This window comes from Malurus melanocephalus, unplaced genomic scaffold (assembly GCF_030028575.1).
Source record: "Malurus melanocephalus ecotype Western Australia unplaced genomic scaffold, MMel_1.1 scaffold_78, whole genome shotgun sequence".
NCBI lineage: Eukaryota > Metazoa > Chordata > Aves > Passeriformes > Maluridae > Malurus > Malurus melanocephalus.
Window position 1 is genome coordinate 600,522 of NW_026623310.1, and position 22,433 is coordinate 622,954.

Below are 22,433 nucleotides of genomic sequence, written 5' to 3' on the forward strand. Positions count from 1 at the left end.
CTTGTGAGGTTCTGCCACCTAACAAATTTGGGAAGAACTAAGCTTACTGGTTCACTGGCAGAATTTGCTGTTGTGCTGCAGATAGCCTACCTTACAGTTCCAGCCTAAATGCAAAGTGAAGGAAACTACAACAAGTTTCCAAAAAGCCTCATTACTTTTGTTCTAAGAAAAATGTATTTCTCTCTATTTTTGCTTCAAATAGCAAACAAGATCTATTAGAACTTTCTAATATATTCATAGATTGTCTTTCGTCTGAGGCAGGCAGTTACATATTTTTTTAGAATCTTCCAGCACTGGGCTCTGTATTTTGTTTATTCTTTATATACAATTGCAAAGCCACAAGTGTTTCCTAACATTCAGTATTCACAAGCACATATATTAATAATTCAGCAAAGAGAAATGAATCTGCAACCATCATCTCATAATGCAGAATACTCCAAGAGCAAGAAAAGCTTGTGCTTAATTTTAAAACAAACAATTAAAAGGCAGAAAATATCTTTTTAAAAACATAAAGTACTATTTTTATTGRGAGATTTGTCAGCACATCAGGAGTGCTGAGCCACCCTGTTCCCAGCAATGTTACTGTGAGTTGTCTCATTCCTGTCTGGGGAGCTGGGCAGTTCTCATGGGCTGAAATGCAGCCACAGCCACAGATGTAGGCACGCCTGTGTAAACATTTTAAAGGCTTTATAGGAGTACAAAGCAGATGCTGGACATCAAAATCTTCTGGAGGATCTTGGGTCAGATGAGAGCTCCAAGTCATGTAAACTCAGCATTCCCCTAGAATAATCACATATCTATCTCCCACCACAAGATTGGCAGTATCGACAAGATTGGAAACCCTTTCGCAATTATGTATGCATATTATGTTTATCTCTACAGTTTTAAAGTGGTGGCAAAAAAGCGACAAAAAAGCAATGACAAACCACTCTCCGGGCTTTTTAAGAGCGGGGTAATTTTTTGCTCCTCTGAAAAACATCTTTACATAGCCATAACACCAACACTCGCAAAGGCAACGCAGGCGAAAACTTTAAAGGGAGATATAAACCTTTATTTTCACACTTCGAACAGAAAATGGCAGCGATAATTTAGCGCTTCATAGCGCAGCGGTGCAGCCAGCAAGAGCAAAGAGCAGAGGCTAGCAGTGAAGTTACGCAATTCGTTCACGTAGCAAACATTTTAATTTACGATACATTAACGAAGACACAGCAGCCCGACATCCCCCCACCACAGCACAGATCACACACCAGCCGCCCCAAGATGGCGCCGCGCACCCACAGCGCCCCGGGCACAGCCCGCCCCCTCCAAGATGGCGGACGCACCTCCAGTCCCTCGGCGCTGCCCCCGCCCCGTCTGCACCGCCTCTCTGCCGCCACACGGCCCCGCCTCCTCCCCGCCTTCCCTCCTCCTCCATTGGCCAGTGCCGCCGCCCCTCCTCCCGTCGCAGCCAATGGAGAGAGAGAGAGAGAAAGGCGGTGTGCGCGCGCCCTCCCTCCTCACGAGCGCGGAGCCGCCCCCCCATCGTCGCTTGCTCTTCCCGGCGGACTGCGCCCCTTGGCGGGTGGCAGCGTCAGTGCAGTGTTGGAGGAGGAGGACGAGGACGAGGGAAGAAGCAAAAGAAGAAGCCGGCGAGGAGCCGGGACGAGGCCTCGAGGGGCGCGGGAGTGACCTGGGGCCGGACCCCTGGCCGCAGGCTCGCCTCATGCCAGCCTCCCAGCCCGACAGGCACTCCAGGCCCTGCCCGCCGGTCTTCGGTGCCTGCCYTGCGGCCGTGCCAGAGCGCAGCGAGACCCCGACCTGAGCTGGGCTTGGCGCTACCCCAGCGTGGGTGACAGCCTTCCGAGCAGCATCCCCGGAGGATGGAAGAGAAAAATAGTAAGCCTTAAAAAAATCRTATACATGTGTATATAAACATATATGTATGTATGTTTTGACCAGCCATTAGTCTTGCAAAAAACATTTCTAGGAGTCAACTGTCTTCACCTAACCTGTTTTCTCATTCAACCAAATGAATTATCCAGAATGAATGGCAAGGTTTTTGTTTGCGGGTTTTTTTTCAGTTCCAGCCTAGAAAAGATGAAATAACTAAAAAAGATGAAGTAACTAACATAAATAAGATATAATTTATGTTCTCTGTGTAATTTTGTGCCGCCCGGGCAGGTGGTGGAGTCACCATCCCTGGAGGTGTTTCAGGAAAGACTGAAATTGTCAGTCATTGCCATGCTCTGGTTGACACGGTGAAATTTGGTCATAGGTTGGACTGGATGATCTCAGAGATCTTTTCCAACCTCTTTGATTCTGTGATTAATGGAGATAAAATTTTGGAATCTTCAATGTGTTTGAAGAGTGCTGCCTTACTTCTCCTTAATATTCTTACAGTGAAGGATATCTTGTGTTTGTCAAGAAACAGATTTAGTAATTTATTTACCCAAAAATAGCTTGGTTTGTTGGGTTTTGGTTTGGTTTGTTGTTGTTGTTTTGTTTTTGTTTGTTTTTTTTGCCTAAGTAAATTAGTTTAGCTGTAGTACTGCTGTACTGACATCATCAATTTAGAAAAAAAAMCCCAACAACCTCTGAGTTAGTGGACAAGGGTTGTGTACGCTTAGCTGAAAATGCTGGAACGTTTGGGTCACCTTGTGAGAGCTTCATGCTTCAGGGATAGTAAGAAATTAGCTAAGTAAAAAAATTTCCTCACACACCATGTTTCATCTGAGTGTTCCTCMGCTAGATCTTGACAAGGTGTGGGATGGCTGTTTGAAAGGGAGATGACTATTTCAATACTACATTTTCTCACACAGTGCTCCTCCCTGTACCCACTGGAGTATTCACTTGTGTAAATGTTGAAAAGCTGAGCAGTTGCAATCCGTTTTCATTTCTTACCTGATCTCTTACTTACTTGTCCTTTCTGCACCTCTTGCAGTGCTGTGTGACTTCTTTGAAGAGAACAACCTTACCAGTTCCAAGGAGGAGAGCAGTGAAGGTAGTGTAATTTGGATTTATGGACAGAAAGGGGAAGGTAGTGTATATTTGGCACTGCTTCTGGTAGGAAAATTGTAACTGGAAGACAATAGCTTTGCCTTTTATGGTGTAAGAGGTTAGTCAGCAGCACTACGGGAAACATGCACCCAAGTTGTTTTTCTGGTAGTTAGAGTAAATAGCCCTGACTTTGGCTGCTTGTATCTTGCTCTAGTATCATTCCTCTGCACAGTGCCAGGAAAGAAAGAGATGCATGGCCACAAGGATTCTATTAAGGGAAAAAAAACCAAAATCCCTCCAGACAGGTTTAGAACCATTGCCACCAGATGCCAGTCCACAACCTGATTCATCAGCTGGAGAGATGATTCTAAGTACTGACAAGGTAGATGTATCCAGTGTCTGTTCATTCCTGTCTTCCTGGCTGTGGTTGGTGATAGAAGCATTAGCATGGGAGAGATGAGTGATGTGGACTTCTGTCTTTTTTGAAATGAAAATTATGCTATGAACTTTATATGCAATCTTTGCTTCTCCATACAAAACAAAGCTTTTGCTGCTTGAGTGTTGGGGCACTTCAGCATGGGAATTGAGAAAGCATTTCCTAGGTGAGCACTACACACAGCAGTATATGTTTTATTTCCCTTTGGCCTGTGCATTATTATAGCTGAGAACCCAGAAACAAGAAACTGTGTTCTGTCACCCATCCTCTGAAGCAACCCATCCACCAGATTTAGTTAAATGTATGGAAACATCTGAAAACAGGTAATGAATGAGGACAGCAGTTTTAATCTGCAGTGGAGAAACTTATTACTAGAATTTCTAAATGAGTATTTTATTTTAATGTATACTTTATTTTATACACAAGCATTAAATATGCTTTTTATTATTTTAAATTTGTGATACTGTCACAGACAGCAACAGGGTGGGAACGGCAAAGGGCAGGTGGTATCCCTTGGACCAGTAGTGTAAATTTCCAAAAATTATAGTGACTTTTTTTTGTAATGTGACTTTAACCTTTCTGCACGTTTAAAAATTTCTGTGAATATAGGAGATCATTAAGTTTTGTTGACAGTGCCAAATCAGCTGTTTCTCAAATTAAGTACTTTTATTATTGCCTGTTAATATTTAGTATTATGCCTTTAGCTGCTGGTGATATAAGCAGCAGGGCTTGTGATGACAAAAGAATGTTACATCTTTCGCTGCTGTTGTAATGCTTTTGAGAGTAACCACACTGCCATAGCATCCCTGGTCTTCTGGTGTCCTGGGCAACAGAAGTCATTCTCTACTAAGTCAAAATATGAAGGAAATACTTTTTATGAGCCTTAAAAGAATGGAGTATTTCTTGACTGCTGGGGGGGGGGTGTCGCCTCAGCACATTTGCCCACAGAAATTTGCTCTCTGAAAGTGGAATGTAAATCTAGTGGTGACAGTGGACTCCACCTCTAGAAATGGAGTAGGAAAATGGATTTGCTTATAATTTTGTGCTTGGTCATTGAAGAAGAGCAACATTAACCATGAGAAAGAGCTGGTTCTTTTTTTCTGGCATCACCTGTTGACACACTGAACCATATTGCTTTTTCACAGTCCTTGACAAAGATGCGCTGCTAATGTTTTAATAAGAACTTTCATGAGTGACTTAGCATCTCAAAGGAACATACCTTTGGAAGAGAAGAGGTTCTGAACTAGTAGCTTAAAAATATTTCTTTACACAAAATATTCTTTACAAATATTTGTAGTGGAGGAAGGAGGCATGATATATGGGGTGTGTTAATTATTTCAATTGATACCCCTTGTTAAACAAAATTTATCAAACTGCTTTTATCTGAAAATATTTTGAACATTTTTTTCCTCTACAAAACATACCAAAAATAAAGATGGGACGGGATAATCACCCTATGCGGCTGAGGGAGGTTATAGCTATAAAAAAAATCCGAATATCTTTCGTTGAGTAATATATTCAGTTCATTCAGTTGAAAATATTCTTATGTGTCACTTCTGTAAGTTTCAGTGATTAATTTTTAGTGGGAGTCATTTGCTGGTGTTTGAAGAAAGGCTTCCACATGTCCCTTTGGGACCTGGTTGACGAGTTGCTTACGGGACCATTGCACTCCAGTTCATCACTTGACTCCTGTTTCACTTTATGGATTAGGTTTAGGAATAAACTTCTGGAGGTTTAATGCCTCCTGCTATCCTGATTGTTATTTCAGAAGTGCTTCCAAATGAAATGAGTGGCAGCCTTTGAATAGTCTACTAGAAGTTGGGCATGTTTTTAGACTTCTCAGGAGCTGTACAAACTTGTAAATGAAAATTTACATTTCAGGTGATGTGAAGACATTTTGGAGACAACTGGGAGGTAGAACAGTGGATGTCATATTTGAGAAGGTGCAAAATGTGCTGTTGTTGCTGAAGGAAAAGATCAAGAATGGAACTGCCACAACTCAAGGTTTGAAAAACCTCTAGTGGTTAAACTGGACTGCAGGGTAGCTGTGGCCTGCTTTGCCTATGTCTATGTGATATCTGCCATTATTCAGAATTTAAATTACTTAGTAATTGGTGGGTTTAAGCACTTTAAAAAATGTCTCTTCTTTTTTAAAAACAAAAAGTAATTTCAGGTGCATTTTGCTATTTTCTTGTTTTGTCTGTTTATTTTTTCAAACAATGCATAGCTTTTAAGCACATGGAACTGAAATACTCATTTTTGAGAAGTCATGAAGTATCTGCAGTATCTGATATCTTTCATTTATCATCAGAATGTTTAGCCTTTCAAGCTGATACGAATTAATTGAGTGGTTTTGGGGTGGGATAATAATCACCTCAGTATTATTTTCTGTCAGAGATACCACTTTAACTTGAAACAATAGTAGAAAAATGTGACACTAATGCATTTCAGATTGTTCCTGATTTTCGTGGAAATAAGCTTCCTCTATCTCTCCAAAATGCAATAAAATTGTAATTCTGGTAAGCTTGGAGCAGTACACATGTTTCCTTTTACTGGTTTATTTAATTGAGTAAAATTGCTTCTTTTTGTTAAGTCASCCATATAAATGGATCTTATGGGGGTGTTTTGTGCAAGAAAATACGCAGTGATGTAACATGCTTTTAAACTAATRTAGCCACACACTCTGTATTATACGTAACACTTCTTTTAACCTGGCAGTGCAATTTTTTTCTTCTTGTGCTCCCATATCTTGACTGTTAAGACAAAATATTAAAGCAGTGCAGAGATAAAAGTTGAACTTGAATCCCCAGATGACTCAATGAATCTGTGATAAAGTTCAATTTGAATTTTTCTAAGCTTGGTTTTTTAAAGGTTTCAAGCTAATATATTGACATGGATTTTGCTGAGATTTTTCTACCACCTTGTAATATCTATTGCATGCGGTAAGAGGTTGAGACAGAACTGGTCTCTTGAATTCTTACTATCTGAAGGCCATTTCCACCACTAATTTAGAAGTAGCATTAATTTGGTCTGCCAAGATCCACCCCTTCTTAGTCTGATGACAAAGAAAGAAGCTTACACTTTCCTCCATATATGTTACTGCCACTGTAGACCACCAGTTTATCCGTGTTTCAAAACATTCCAGCAGCTTTGCAAAAGCTGACAGATACTCAGTGCCAATTCATAACTACTGCTGTGAGCTATAATGATTTTGTAATTCCTAGATGCATCTGCTGAGGTCTGTGGTATAACATATTTTTAATAGTATCAGTTTTGCAATGCTCTAGATGAGCACAGTGAGGAGAAATAAGTGTCTCTGGGGGACTTAACACCTTGTTTTACCTATTATCATTAGTTGAATTAAACTTAAGTATCTGTTTTGGTTTGTTTTTTTGTTTTTTTTTTGCATAGAATGCTGGCAGGCTTGGGCACTGGTGAATGAAGCTAATCTAGGTGATCTCTTAACCTTGGCAAATGGTATGTTCATCTCCATAGTCTTTGTTTTGATATGTGGATTTAATTTGTCTTGTTTTACTCACTGGAAGCTCAATTCTCTCCTTTGAAATCAATAAAACAGATCTGAGAAGGCCATTACCATTACAATGAGGAAAACCTAATTAATAATCTCCTCAAGTACTGAACTGTGAACTTTAACCTGGGTTTGTATTTTTGTGGTTTGTGTATGTATGTGTATAATACCTGTACCACAGGAAGAGTTTGAACTAATGTGCCCTGATGAACCCGAGCTGTCTGTGAGCATTTACTCTGTGCATGGCTCCACCAATTGTAATAGCTTGGCATCCCTTTTCCCTTCTCTAATAAAGAAGGGAAATCTATAAATGTGTTTTATGTGCATATTGTTTCTGGTCACTTTGAAAACTACATAGAAGATTTTTTCAGTAAGGCACGTGCTAACAAGTTCTTTATTAGCTGTATTTCATAGCAATGCATTGTTTGTAATGTATTTTGTTAATTATTGTTATCTCTTTAGTAACTAAACTGAATTAAATTATAAATTGAAATGTGGATTGATGAAGTTTTTGCTCACATTTAATTTTTTTCAGTAAGTGATGAGTTGAATGGAGATGGCGCACAGGAAACCAAACTCAAATTGCGGCCTCCTCTTTCAGCTGACAATGCTGCAAACACTGTAGAAGGTTCTGACAGGTCAGTGTCATCATTTCAGCTCCTTATTTGACATATTCTTTACTGCATTTGAGAGAATTCTCAAATTTGTGTTTCTAAAGTCAATGTTTTAAACCCAGGCTTGAATCCTGCCAGTTTTCAAAGTGAGTATGTTTTTATCTTGATCCTCAGGTGGATCCTGATGTTTTGGATAGATTTGTCTAATTTGCCACCTAAGAATGTTGCAGAATAGGTCATAGGTTGTGAATAAAGGTTCATAGGTGTCATCAGGGTTAGGACTTACACATCGGTTCTCAGGCTTTTCTTACTGTGCAGGTTGTCAAGCATGCRACTTAATCTCTCTGTGTTTAATATTTAGCCACAGGTACTGATTTAAAAGATGGGGCAAATATGTCATTCCTTCTTTTTTTGATGTCCTTGCTGTGTTTTAGCATGTAAGTTCTGGGAAGAAGCTCTTGCCTTTTGTTTTTTYCATGCAACTGAATACGTATTTATCTGCTGTTAGAACAGTTACACAATGGAAACCCTGGGCCTTCAAGGAATGGCCTGTTTCTTTCCTGTGCTAAAAGTATTAAACTACTAAAACACTGAACACTTCGCTGATTGTCTAAGATGCTGCTCTTCCTTCTTTTTTTTTTTCTCTTTWAACGCAAATAGCAGAAAGGAGGAGATGGAAGGAACATGCTCAGGGAGTAAAGAAGAATCTAGCAAAATTCAAGGTTTACCTTTAAACGTGCAGTATCAGAACCACAAGTGCTCTAGTGCGTGTCTTACCAACAGAGCAGTGGGCTTCCACAAGGGTGAAAATCCTCTGAAGATCCCAATCCTTTTTGACTTTCAAAGACGTCATGCAAAAGCAGACTGCCTTTCAAAATCACTGGACGTCAATTACAAAGCTCCTTGTGGTCGGAGTCTGAGAAGCTTTCAAGATGTGCAGAATTACTTGTTTGAAACAGAGTGCAATTTCTTATTTGTTGACCACTTTTCCTTCAACACTTATGTACTGTTGGGCAGGAACACCATGAATCCAGAGCCCCTGGTGTTTGAATTTGATATTAGCAATGGAGCCGAGTCTGTGCCCATCTCCTTCTGTAACAATCTCGACCACGCAAGGTTACCTTATTTCAGGTATCGGAAGTCGTCGTGGCCACGTGGATATTATCTCAACAATTTCTCCAGCCTGTTTGTTGATTCCTGTGACTGCACAGATGGCTGCATTGATAGGTAGGTAGAAAGATCCCAGGCCAGTGACACACAGTGCCTTAACAGTAGGGTGATGGTGTGTGAAGGTGCAGTACCAAACAGGACCAGCGCTGCTTCAGTGCCATGCTCTGTGTTGGCTGACACCACTGTGTCTTTCTCTTCCTTCAGAACTTGGGTGGTCCTACTGGTTTGCCCTCTATTGTAGGGAAGGAGGTGATCAGTAGGTGGATTATTGTGTTCCTTTCTTCCCAAATTGGCAGTGCTTCTCCTCCAGGTGGAGCTGGCAAAAGCTGATCTCGGCTTTGAAAAAAGAGTAGGGAAGGGATTCTTGTGCCAGCAGAGGCAGGCTTGTTTTCGTGGCGGGCAGGGAAGGACCATGGATGAGAATTTTTGCTGCAGCTCCTACTGTGCAATGACATCTATAGATGGGGTGGCACAGGCTTCAGGGARCAGATCATATGGAACTTAGAAGGTTACTGCAGGCAGAGGAAGAAAATTTCCCTTCCCAACCTCTACATAATGTCCCTCCCCTTCTCTAAACAGGAACTAACAAATCCTGTGGTTACAAATTATAACATTGTGGTCTGAGTAGTTCCAACAGTCTTGCTCATTGCTGTCTTTTTGTAAATCCCAGTAACTCTGAGCTATAGACACTCTGTGGGAACCTGTCACAGTTATCATATGCAAGTTTGGTGGTATTTTCGTCTGCTTTCTTGAAGGGTATTTGTCTGATCTTTGTAGGCATTATTTGGTGTTGCATCTATATTGTTGATAGCTAGGGTAGTTGCAGATGCTGCTGTGCAACGTATTTGCTCATGACCCAGCAAAAGCTTGAAATCACAGCCTGGTATAATGCAGCTTTAGTAATTAAAGTAGTTTAGTTTCAGCTGAGTGGTAGGGAACAGCAAGCACACAGCATGCCACTTCTCTGCACTGAAGTCCCCCAAGAGTTGAGATGCTTTTGATGGGCAGTTTTGGGGTTCAGGATTTGCCCAATCGCTGTRACTCTGGAGTTGTGATACACGATGGTGAAGACAAGCATCGTTGCTTGGATTCTCCACAGTGTAAAATTCTTTACTTCCTGGGAGCTAAGGTGGGAGGAAGATAACCAAGTAGTAGCAACAGGTTGGGATGCTGTGTCAGAAGATGTGATTTTTATTCATTCAATGCATTTGACAGTGTCCTGCTTACAATAATTTTCTGTTGTATTTTAGCCATTTGCATGTGCCATTTAAGGAGCTTGGCAGAAGAATGGGGTTAGGGTGAAGAGAGCATGGTAATTGTAAAGCACATGTAACCAGTTAAGAGGTTAAGAAAAAAGGTAGGGTGCTTGAAACAGCCTTGTGGAGTAAAAGGAGCAGAGAGGGGGAATATATACGGAACTGTGTGTGTATAGTCAAGTACATTTCAAACTACTTAGGCTTATGATTGATTTTTGCTGCTCCAAATACATACTGAGATGTTTTATTCTTATTTTTAGGTCAAAATGTGCATGCCTACAGCTAACAGCAAGAGGCCGTAGTAAAATTTCTCCATCTCCAGGTGGTAAAAGATTCTGTGGATACCGTTACAAAAGACTGGAGGGACCTGTTCCTACTGGGTAAGAAAGACTACAGGAGTTAAATAAGAGCATACAAATAAAATAGCAGTTAATAGTTCAATGTAAGTGCCACAGGTTTAAAATAACTGGAGTTTTAGAATTACTGAAACCTTCCATTTTTGTTACAATTTTAGTGACAGATCACTATGATGATAAAAAATAATTAATGTGACTTGAGTAATGGGAAGAAAAAAAAACCTGCTGCAGATACTACAATTTTCACAGCTTAGATCAAGGTCCAAGAAAAGTGGAGAGTGACCGGTCCTAAAGACGCATCAGCCAGCTGCTGTTGCCAGACTTGGTTATATGTGACCCTTCCAAGAATCTCCATCGAATATTTCAAGCATTTTCCCTTTCTTTTATTCAGGTTCTATGGATTAATAGATAGCCTGGAAAAGGTGCCAGTTACTTCACGTGTCTAGGAGAGGAATTGTGCAAGGTGGCTTTCTGCAATAGCCAAGGGCTTGAATTTACAGGCTCAAGGAGGCCCTTTCAGACCTCTGTGTGGTGTTAGTGTGTGGCTCACATGCAGAATTAAAGTTGTCAGAGAGCCCAGAAACATATGCTAAAAAAACACCCTTTTGGAAATACTTCATTAAAACCTTAAATTCCTGACAGCTAAAGTGAAGTCCAGGGATAGGTTGTCTTTGCTGAGATCTGTTCCAGCATAGAATGAAGTGCTTCATAGGGATTTCTGTTTCTGTGTGATTTACTCTATAAAACAAAAATAGAGCATTTGTTTTTCTTGTATACTTATACCAAAATCTGTCAGACAGACTCCTAAAATTTATGAATCAGCAGTCAAGAAAGTCACAAGCTTCAGGGATTGTTGCACAACCAGTTTTAGCAAGTCTTTATCTTTTCAGTCCACTGCCTTTTTCATGCTTAGGAGGGAAATTAATAATAGGTACTTCGTTATGGTAATGCATCCTTTTATATTGTGTTTTGTTTTTCTTTCTCTCGACAGGATTTATGAGTGTAGTGTGTTGTGTAGGTGTGACAACCAGTTTTAGCAAGTCTTTATCTTTTCAGTCCACTGCCTTTTTCATGCTTAGGAAGGAAATTAATAATAGGTACTTCGTTATGGTAATGCATCCTTTTATATTGTGTTTTGTTTTTCTTTCTCTCGACAGGATTTATGAGTGTAGTGTGTTGTGTAGGTGTGACAAAATGATGTGTCAGAACAGAGTTGTACAGCACGGCATTCAAGTCAGGCTGCAGGTGTTCAACACAGAAAAGAAGGGCTGGGGTGTCCGCTGCCTGGATGACATYGACAAGGGGACATTTGTTTGCACTTACTCAGGTAGCAGGAGGAGACCTGTGGAAGACATGTAGCATAATTCTCCCACTCCCATGCTGTGTGCCCTGGATTTTTTTTGAGAACAGGGAAATACAGGGAAGGGAAGCGTGTCAGTATAATCCTGACTTGCAATATGATCAAATAGACAGAAGACCTTTGAAGAGCTCTGCAATGAGACGGTGATAGACAAACAATCAATACAATGTGGAGCAAAATCTATATCAGAYTGTTGATTTTTTTTTTTCCCTCACAGATCTGTGCATCCTATGCTAGGGCTAATTTTCTTTCAGTAAAAAACATAGAATCATAGAATGGTTTGGTTTGGAAGGGATCTTAAAGAATGTCTGGTTGCACCCCCAACAATATGCAGTGACATCTTTCACTAGAGCAGGTGGCTTAAGACCCCACCCAACCTGACCTTGAACACTTTCAGAGATGGGGGCATCCACAGCTTCTCTGTGCAACAGGTCCAGGGGCCTCCCACCTTCACAGTGAAGAAGTTCTTACTAATATCTAATCTAGACCTACTCTAAGTTCAAAGCCCTGCTCCCTTGTCTTATCACTACATGCCCTTGTCTAATTGAGTTTATATGTCAGCCTATATCATCACATCACAGAATTATAGACTGCATTCTCATTGTGCTTTCCAAGTARTGCTCTTGTATTTGTGAATATACGTTGGTACTGTGATAGTGATTCAGCAAACAAGCATAAAAAAAACTATGAAAACTTTTCTTTTTCTTTTAGGCAGATTAATGAGCAGAGCTGAAGTATTGGGAGATGCTGAACAAGAGCTGAAGGACAAAAGTGCAGTGAATGACAGAGGCCATGACTTTTTTTCCAAAAAAAGAAAACTTGACACTGATAGCTCAGACTCAGTGATTGAACTAGTGCAGATTGACAAAAGTGACATTCTTGAGAATCAGGAATCTTTGTCTCAGACTGTGGATAATGAAAATAAATCAACCCTGTAAGTTTAGCAAAGTAAGCTTAAGCATAACAAAACTAATATTCTGCTATTCCAAAAATTCTGTTTTATAACTTAGAGTATGCCCTCARCTGAGGGTGGTGGGTTTTTTTTCTTTCTGAACTTATTTTTAAATTCCCAGTTATTTCTTCTAGTGGGAAAAAAATTTTACTTATTATGTGTACCACTTGGCATTTCTACAAATCCAGTTCACCTCTTGGGTGTACTTGATCTGTTCAGGGCATTAAGTGTAATGCTAATTTAAAAAAAATACACTTGAGATAAATTGTTTAAAGATACTCTGTGACACCAAAGGGTTTGATGACATATTAGCCACCAACTGTCCTGACCTTTGCTCCCAGTCTATAAACGTTTCAAACCTTTTGTTATTTCCTGCCAGAAGCCTTAACCTCTCCTGTTAAGAGTTTGACAATACTTCTGTTTTGCAGTGAATGTTTTCATTGTACTCGCAGAGTCTCAGAGCCCATTGGGATTCCTGCAACAAAATTATGTAAAATAACAGTGTGCATGTGTCAATGGCATGCTGTAGTCTTTTCATATAGAAGCTGGGAGTATATTTTCTTAAACTTTATTCCTTTCTCTGCAGCACTTCTTTGCAAACGCTTTTTTTGTGCTACTCATAAATGATTGCAAATTATAGGTGTTTTCATGGTAGAAGATTATTGTGGATCTTTGAGAAGCACCATGAAATTGCAAATGGAAGCTTTTAAAAATACTTGCTACTATATTCTCATTTGCATGTCAGTATCTTGGAAATCTATTGAATTTATAATTTTGTAATTTTATTATTATAAGCAATGATCTAGGCTTTACTTCTACTAAGTGCTGTTACTAAAAATTTCAGGGAAGGACAGTTTCTAAGTTGCCTTGACTGCACTGCAACCTTAAATGTTGCTAATTTCCTTTCTCGAGAATAAAAAAGTTTTGCACATGGGCTATGTAAAAAATTATTCAGAAAAAAAGACTTTGTTATTCTGCCTCTTAAAAAATGACAGCGCAGCTCAACTGAGAAACTTTGAGAGGACATCAGTGTGCTAAGCTTGATATGTCATTCCCCCCAAACAAGATACCTTTGGAAGGAWGTAGTCATGGAATAATGTCACATCTTCTTGTGGCCTCTGTGTGCTGTGAATTTACAAAGCAGTTTAAAGGTTTAAAGAGTAGCATTTCTTGCCATTATCAGTAGCCCAAAAAAAGTACCATGATGGAGATATTTGTGGCAGGAAAACACACATAAATGTTTTACATTGAAAATTTTCTTGAAAAAGAGCTGTTACATATTGCTAGACGTTGTGCAGATATTAATATTCATTTTGAAACTGGTATTTTCTAGTGCACTCTAAATGTAGTCCAGATTAATGTGATTTTAGATGTTTTAAGTGTTTACACCAGGTAACTTCTTCCCATCCTTCCTCAACCCCCTCCTGATGTGAAGGACTGGGCTCCTTTTGTGGGAGAGCATTCTCTAAATCTGTCATATATTGCTTCTCCCCCTCTGTCTTCCTYTGCATTCCTCATCTCCACAACATCTTTGCTTTCCTGTTTGAAAGCTGTACTGTCAAAACTGTTGAAAGTAGTAGTGGGAAAAGGCAAAACTCTGTAGGTGCTCTATTTTGAGATGATCTRACATAGTAATAGTAAAACAACAAACAATTTGGTTCTCAGCAGGACAACTGGAAAAGGATGTAAAAGCAGTTGCCAATCTCTCAAAAAAGCTTGAGCGTCTGTTTTTTTACAAATACTGTAGAGAACCTAGCTTAGGTTCTCAATTCTTAAAAGCAAATTATTCACAGAGGGTGAGGCCAGACTGCAGGCTCTGCTGTAATTCCTTCTAGAGATATGACTGGAACTAGAGACTGTTGGAGAAATGTGTATTTTGAGAGTTACTTATGGGTCTGTTTGTTTTTTATAATTTCTTTTTGGCCTTTCTGTACAGGGTTCATCCAAAGAACTCAAGTAATGCAACCGTGAGAAGGCCTGGAACTAGAACAGTTGTTTTTCGTGATCACCAGCTAAAAATGGTAATAAGTGGCTTTAACAGATTCATTTTTCACTGTGCTGAATACGTATATTTTGACATTTTCATCTTGTGTGTTTAGATAGTTCTGATGATCTTTCTGAATGAAATTATGTCACACTGGGAGCTAGGCTGCCATGCAGGAAGCTGCACCCCATTCTTTCTCCATTATTAGTCCTTCAGCATGTTCCTCCAGACCACCACCATCTATTCTCACAACCTTCCCTTCTCCACCCATCTCTTACACTCCAGCCTCAAGAGCCTTAAGTAATTATTCTCCCCTTTCATCCGTTGTAACTAAATACAGGGTTAGGTGGTCAGAGTAGTAATATTTTTGTGATGCCTTCCCATAAGTGGCATAGCAGGGAGAGAAGAAAATCTCAGAACATCTATGCGCTTTTCTCATACAGTGGCAGAGCTGGGAGARCTGACCTGCGTGTGACTCCTGATCTTACACGAGTATGAAGCATTGCCTGCAAATATGTGCAAAGAAGGAAACTGGTGTAAACTTCCACTGTGGGTTTTATTGGATTCATTGCCCTTAAGAAGTGCACATGGGATTTTCATGCTAACATTTTGCAGTGCTGTCTGTTCTGGAGCTCCCATATCTAACTGCCTTTTTGTGGTGGGAGAGGAGTAATTCTGCCACATCCAGTCATTTAATTGAAACTGTATAAAAAGCGTGTTTGGGACTTGGCTCAGCAACTTACAATTCTGGTGAAATTGTTGGGACTTAAGCAGTTGTTGAAATGTCTTATTGAGTGGGGGACTCTATCCATCTTACTTTGAAGAATAATTTGAAATTAAGGTAAATGTTGCACTGCAGTAAATGTATTTTTCAAATTCAGCCACAGCCATTCATTACAGTGGGTAATGGAGTTCTAAGAGCCACTTTCTGTGCCCTGTTGGCCTAGAGTTGCATGCAGCAACAATGCATTGCAGCTTTTTCATTTGATACACAGGTGCACAGTGCCAGCTCAGATGAAGATGACAGTTCTCAGATTCAGCAGTCAAGCAAAACAAAACTAACCAGTGGAACAGAGAAAGGAAAAGAAAGTAAGTTTGCTGCACTATGCATAGTGATGCTTTGCGCAACTGTGTCCCATCAGGTGATACACTTTGATGTAGACAGTGTGGGCAGACCTGTTCTTAGAGTAGAATGATGTCATCCTTAAATCTTAAGACATGTTGAACTGTCCCAACAGCAGCTTCTCAAATACAATGCAGTTGTGGGAAAGTCAGTCTTGCAGATCTTACTGTATCACACCCAATATCTGTTCTAGCCAACAAAAATTGAACAGGGTATAATGTTTGGGTGGGGGGACCTCAAGCTGGAGAGGCAATGTGAAACTGATACTATTGCACGTGCATCTTGTTTCTGGCTTAATTACAGTTTGTGATTCTCTTGGGAATTAAGGTGGAGAATAATAAAAATGCTGTGTGGAAGAAGTCAGTCTAGAGTGGGATTTGAGAAGAGTGAGACACTAGGTCACTCACAGGCACCTTGGAACAAATACTTGAGGCACCTGAGCAGGAAACAGTCATTTGTGGGAAGATTGAAGAGAGGTGTGGCAAAAGGCAGTAGAGTGGCAGAATTGTAAATAGCAAGGAAGCTGCTTAGATTTTGGAGGAGGTGGGAAAGAGTGTGTGGGTAAGAGTTCAGGGCCAATCAATGAAAAGGCTTTGGCCTTAAACTGGTGTTGAGAAATAACATACATGTCCATTGACAGAACCCATCCAGCAGCAGAAGGAAGAACATCCACGGCAAATTGGAGAGACTGACTCTGCTGATGTGGACAATACAGGATGCAAAAGAAAGAGTCTGTCGCTGCACAGTGTTAATTGTGGCAAGTCAGGTGTGCTGGATGACACATGTGTCATGAGGCCATCCACCAATGCACCCATAAAAACTGACTGCAAAGAGGAAGATACCAGGCAGTCAAAACAAGATGCACTTTGTGAGGAAGCTGATGGTGACCAGATGCTTCCAAAGAATACTAATGAAGAAAATATTTATATACTGGATGCCACAAAAGAAGGAAATGTGGGTCGTTTTCTAAATGTAAGTACTAAGTTGTTTGGGTTCTCTTTGTTGCTTTTGCAAATACATCATTTATTCATTTAACCTTAAACTAGAAATCTTTTGCACATAAACCATATATATAGTATGTGCATGAGAAGAGAGGCACATGTGGTGCTCTCTGCAATTACAGGTGACAGGACACTGACTGTTCATGCTCCCATAAGCTGATACATGCTATGTATCAGCTGCATATTTTGGCACCACAAGGTTACTGAGAGACATATTCCCCTGTAGTGAGTGACATAATTTTCTGATGGCCTTTTTTAGAGGTCCTGAGAACAAATAACACTTTTTTTTTGAGCCACAAGCCTTCTCCCAGCCTTGTTTTTTTGCTCCCCAGCCATTGCAAATTCTGTGCAAGTTTGTGCTGGTTTAGGACAGACGTTGTGCTATTGCATGAAACTTTCCTACTGTTCAATCATAGGTTCAGAAAGTGGTCTTTCATACTGTGTACATGTCTGTGAAAGAAATCTAATTTTGATTTGCCAAGAGATAAATAGTAATGAATTGCCAAATACCTCCAAGCTAAGGCAAATGATTCATAAACACATCTGCAGGTACTCTGCAAATAATTTATTTCTCTTCATTGGCATGAATATCCTACAGCAAAGACACATCTCTTTGTAGGTTGTAGTTGTTCTTCCTTGCAGAGATAATACAGTGTTAATATTAGTAGTGCATCTTGCAGAAACCTTTCTTCTGCACCCATAAGCATACACATGTTCCTTCATGCACCTGAGTGACCTTTCACATCTTGTACTTGGCCAACACACAGTAATTTAATCCTTTGCTTACTCCCTAGCACTGCTACCCTGGCAATGGCACTGGGCAATAAACATTCCTGTGGGCTGGAGAAGGGAAGAAAGAAACTACCTTTACTARTGACAAAATAGGATTTTCAGCCAACTACGTGCTGTTGGACTGTTTCTAATTCAGATTTTCTGTTTTACAGCACAGCTGCTGTCCAAATCTCTTTGCACAAAGTGTGTTTGTAGAAACTCACAACAGAAGTTTTCCATGGGTGGCATTCTTCACAAACAGGTGAATTTCTGGAAGTTTAATGTTCATTCAAGGCACTAGGGGAAAAACGCAGTGCTTAGTTATTAAGATATAATTTATGCTGAGGAGTGGAACAGTTATTTAGATCATGAAAGCACAAATCTACCTTCTTATTAGTGACTTCTTATTGTGTACTAAAGGATGCATTTATTTCCTTAGTCTGACAGAGAGGTACGTGAGACTGGCAGCAGCTAAACCCAGGAAAGGAAAGCTTAATTGTATGAATGAACTTAGTTGACCCACATGCCAGCATTAGTACTAAGTGAGAATAGAATAGATAGACTTTGTTCTGACAAACCAGTTTTGAGGAACGCTGATCTTCTGTGGAGCCTTGCAACTCTGCTCCGGACTGSCACAGATGCTGTGGATTACACTGGGAGGTTTCCAAGAACTGTGAAGATAATGTTTTGAAATGYGTCAGAAAAATAATTTGTTTCAGCTAGACTCTTCCTTGCTTAGGTTCTCAGTAACGAAGTCTGTAGTGGGGACTGAGGCCAGTGGAGAGAGGTAATAATGATCAGCAAAGACACTTAGAGAAGAAGATTGTTGAAGGAGTGTTCCCCTCACTGGCTCTCCCATTTTCTGGGCATCATCCTTTTACAACCTTTCTACATTAAGGACTTCATCTGGATCGTTGAGCTTAATTGTGTGCCTTCCATGAACCTGCTCAGTTACCTTTTTATTTGTTTTACATGTCTGGCCTCTAGAACATCTCAAGTCAGCAAGTTGCAGGTTTCAATTATGTGCKGTATGAAAAATCCTTATTGTTCTCTGTCTATTGCCTGGTAATTCACTGGATGTTCCCTATATCCTATCCAGTGAGAAACACCAGAGATTTACTCTCTTCTTTACAATATTTATATTTTATTACATTATTTATATTTTATTACATTTTCCATCCATTGTCCCTCAGTATCTTAGTCTCAGGTATTTAGTTTGGCATTCATTTTGGTCAATGAATTTCCTACCTTAGTCATTTCTTCTCTTGTACTGTCAGAGCAGCTGGTTCAAGAGGAACATGTATTAAATTCTGAGCCTTGKGTTTTGTGCACCTGGTGATATTGCATTAAAATGTAGCTTGTCAGACCAAAGATGATGGTCTTCAACAACATATCTAGAGATGTATTCAAATTTCAATGATGCACTGTACATAGTGGAAATAACAAAACTGTGTTATTCATTCAACCACTTACGTGGTTTTCCCTTTTTTTGTTTTTTTTGTGAGGTGATTTTTGGTGKTTTTTTTGTTTTCATTTTAGGGGCTTTGTTGGTTTGTTTGTTCTTTGCTTTGGTTTAGTTTTGTGTTTGGTTGGTTTTGGTGGATTTGGTGGTTGGTTTGGTGGTTTTTTTGTTTGTTTGTTTGATTGTTGTTTCCCAGAATTTCCCATTAAGTTAGAGCACATTGTTTAGACTCCAACCCTATTTGCAATCTCCACAGCTTTGGTAGGCAAAGCAGCATGACTGTGCCAGAGACTCCTTGTATCTCTTGTTTCTCTGCCAAAAAGCTTCCTGTGTGATGCTCACTGCCTCCTACAATTTTTGGGTTTGCATGTGTGTTGTTGGTGACTTGGTTCAAACAAATTTACTGTTTTATTTCTTAGACATGTGAAAGCTGGAAGCGAACTCACATGGGATTATGGTTATGAAGCTGGAAGCATGCCAGAGACAGAGATTTCCTGTCAGTGTGGAGTTCAGAAGTGCAGGAAAAAAACCTTATAGGCAAAGCTTTCCTACTGCCAACACATCTCGAACCTGGGGATTTATATGCTGGAAGGGGTCACTACTCAGTGAACAGCCTCTCAAGACCGTGGTGCTAATTGCATTCAATTAAAATGCCTTTCACCCGATGTTTTTAAATTTGCATTTAAATGCCACTTTTGTAGTTTACGTAATTAGAACTGTTTGTCCTAAGACATCAAACTTTTCCTAGATAATTTGTGTTCTCCTGGTCTTCCTCCTCCCTGCTTCTAATCTGCAAGTAAAGTTCACAGTGCAGTAGAAGAATTCATGCTTCATGCTATCTGCAGCAGAGACACGACTGATGAGAGCAATGGTTCCTTGGTGTTTTCTRTGCCCTTCCACAGTGCTGAGTTAGCAAAACTCAGGTTTCTGAAACTCATTATGAATGCAAGACTGCCTGTCTGAGCACTAAGAATTGTTAAAATATACTTAAACCTGATGGATCTGGTGGGACAGATAGCCTTGAACAGAGATGGAATTACACAGAACAGTTTTGCAGAGCTGTGTTTATGCTACAAAGTGAGCTGGACAAGTCCTGCTGCAACAAGAGAGAAATGACTGGGTTTTGTTGGTTGCATCCCTCTCCCTGTTTGTGACACAGAGAAATCCTGGAGAAATTCAGTGTACCTAATCTCAGTGCCATATTGCATATTGGAGGACAGGTGGGCCACAGAAGTCCTTACCACATGGTTTGTTGGTAAGAGAGAAACAAGCGGCGTTAGGAGACGTGGAGTGCAGATGCAGGAGATGGTGGGTGTGCAGGTGTGYGCCTTTTGAATGTGTTGGAGCCTGGGCAAGCAAGAAGGTGTCGCAGATGAGTGATTTAGATGCTTGAAGAACCACTGCCAAAGGTAAAAAAAAGAAAGTGGTTTTATTTAAAATAGTGTGAAAGTTTGAAGGCAGAGTTCACTCTGTTACTGCAGAGGACATTATAATGATTTGAAGTTACCGATACAAAATATAGTGCACTGTAATACAAGGTTATGTGTGACATTGGTCACCCATTAGAGACCTGCAGTTGGTCAGGGGTCTGTCAGCCTCGAGGAGTAACATTGAGAGGCATCCCYGTTCACGGGGAGATAACTGCCATACAGCCAGTTGCTTGGCATGAGAACTCAAAAAAAGGCTCCCTCAGGCTGTCATTTATGGAATAAAGTGGTTGGCTTGTAGTCAAATTACCTTTGTTGGAAAAAGGTAAACATGTGAGTCTTGTACCTGCACCTTTCTTTGTTCCTTGATGAATATGTCGTTTAAGAACCACCTGCTATTCATATGTTAATTGCTTGGTTGTTATCCCAGATTTCAAGCCCATATGCATCAGTGGTCACCATGTCACCCTGTTCCTGAGGGAATTTTCAGAGAAAAGGTTGGAACAAATGAAGGTCTTGGCCTGGTTATGTCCAAGCTTATGCTGCAAAATTAAAGAGAAGCAGGAACCAATTCTCAGCCCTGAGGCCACAAGGCAGTGTGTATTTTRTGCCCACATGGCTTAGGGCTCCTTTTTAATTGGATTGCATCTGTGCTGTCTGTTTGTGGACAACACAGTATCTGTGGCCCTAAGTGTTCTTGGTTTGTTTTTTTTTTTTTTAGTTTGGTTTGGATGCTTCAGGCTTAAAAAACATGGGTTTGTGCTGTAACACACGATGCTCTTGAATTTCTCAAGTCTCGGCATGCTTGAGGAGTTTCAGCCTGATACAAGTGGACCTTTAACAGACCTGTGAACCATTCTGCTTACAATGAAACCTCAGCTCCAGGGCTATTTGAGAGTTTGACACATCCATCAAGCAAGCCCCCTCTCGGCTTTTGTCCCAGTCATTGCACTTTGGGTTTGTGTGGGCTATCACCACCAGTCTTCAGGTACAAAAGCAGAACCAGTATTGTTGCAGAACTCTACAGAGGGTCAGAGCCACCCACTCTTGCCCTAGTAAGTCCCTCTATCACTGCAGCCCCTGTGTGAGCTGCAGACAGCACACAGCTCAGTTGTTTTTGGCTTCATTGAAGATCTGCCTCCACTCAAAGGGACAATGCCTTGGGATAACATCTTGCAGTGTTAACCAGTGACATGCCAAAGTGTATGACAAACCTACTGCTAACGCAAGCATGGTATAAGCCTTTTAAACAAGATAAAATGCAGAAAACACCTGTGTCTGTGCTTGACTTGAATGTGGAAAAGAAGATGGGAATGTTGTTAAAGCATCAGGGCAGGGGGGGAGGCACATTTTACTGCTGTTGATTGTATTTCCCAGATCAGTGATAGGAATTAATGATACTGGGCTGGTAAGGAAAAGCTCTGTTTCTTGATGCAGGAAAACAGACCTAATGTTTAAAAAAATGCGCCACCACACCTATGCATAAGCAAAATCATCTTACAAGGTGTGATTTCTGCCAGCTTCTGTAGTATCACTAGAACAGGTTCTGCTGCGTGTGTCTTGCAAGTATCCTCGGCAGGTAATGGCYGCAGGGGTGCTCACCTGAGCTTGCTCTCTGCTCTGCTGTCTTCCTCTGCTTGTCACAGCTCGCAGATGAGGTTATTTCTGAGCCACAGTCTCTCATGTCACCTGTGCTTTAGCAGAGCAGTGTGTTAAAGCACTAAGCACTTATGGAAAAACTCAAGATATTCCAAGTGAAGTACTCAAAAGCATCTGTGGAAAGACACATTCATCATCATCTCATCARCCTGTAGGGAGTATCAAAAACAAAGAGTGCATGATGGGATTAGTTGCATTGAGATGTGAATCATAGCTCTGGAGATGCCTTGAAGTCAATTACTACTGACGTGCAGAGGAGCATGGAATTTGCAACAGTGGATGAATAGAGGGGAACTTTGAAACCAATCTTGGCTCTTTCAGGGTACTACCTTGTTCCTATGGAATGGTGTCATCCAG

The 22,433-nt window shown here is 40.5% G+C and overlaps 1 protein-coding gene across 2 annotated transcripts; it reads left to right on the forward strand.

Moving 5' to 3' along the window:
• The first annotated feature begins 1,493 nt into the window (after positions 1-1,493).
• SETDB2 (SET domain bifurcated histone lysine methyltransferase 2) lies at positions 1,494-21,416 on the forward strand. Of its 2 annotated transcripts, none has more exons than XM_057367366.1 (14): positions 1,494-1,875; positions 2,921-2,980; positions 5,294-5,416; positions 6,824-6,889; positions 7,477-7,579; positions 8,216-8,782; positions 10,242-10,361; positions 11,495-11,664; positions 12,409-12,631; positions 14,586-14,670; positions 15,629-15,722; positions 16,397-16,728; positions 17,702-17,790; positions 21,139-21,416. In XM_057367366.1, the coding sequence occupies exons 1-14, from the start codon at positions 1,860-1,862 to the stop codon at positions 21,161-21,163; spliced, it is 2,073 nt and encodes a 690-aa protein (XP_057223349.1). In that variant the 5' UTR covers positions 1,494-1,859; the 3' UTR covers positions 21,164-21,416. The 2 variants fall into 2 exon arrangements, with proteins under 2 accessions (XP_057223349.1, XP_057223348.1); XM_057367365.1 differs by lacking the exon at positions 21,139-21,416 and adding an exon at positions 19,410-21,130 and having other exon boundaries at positions 1,495-1,875.
• Positions 21,417-22,433: the final 1,017 nt, after the last annotated feature.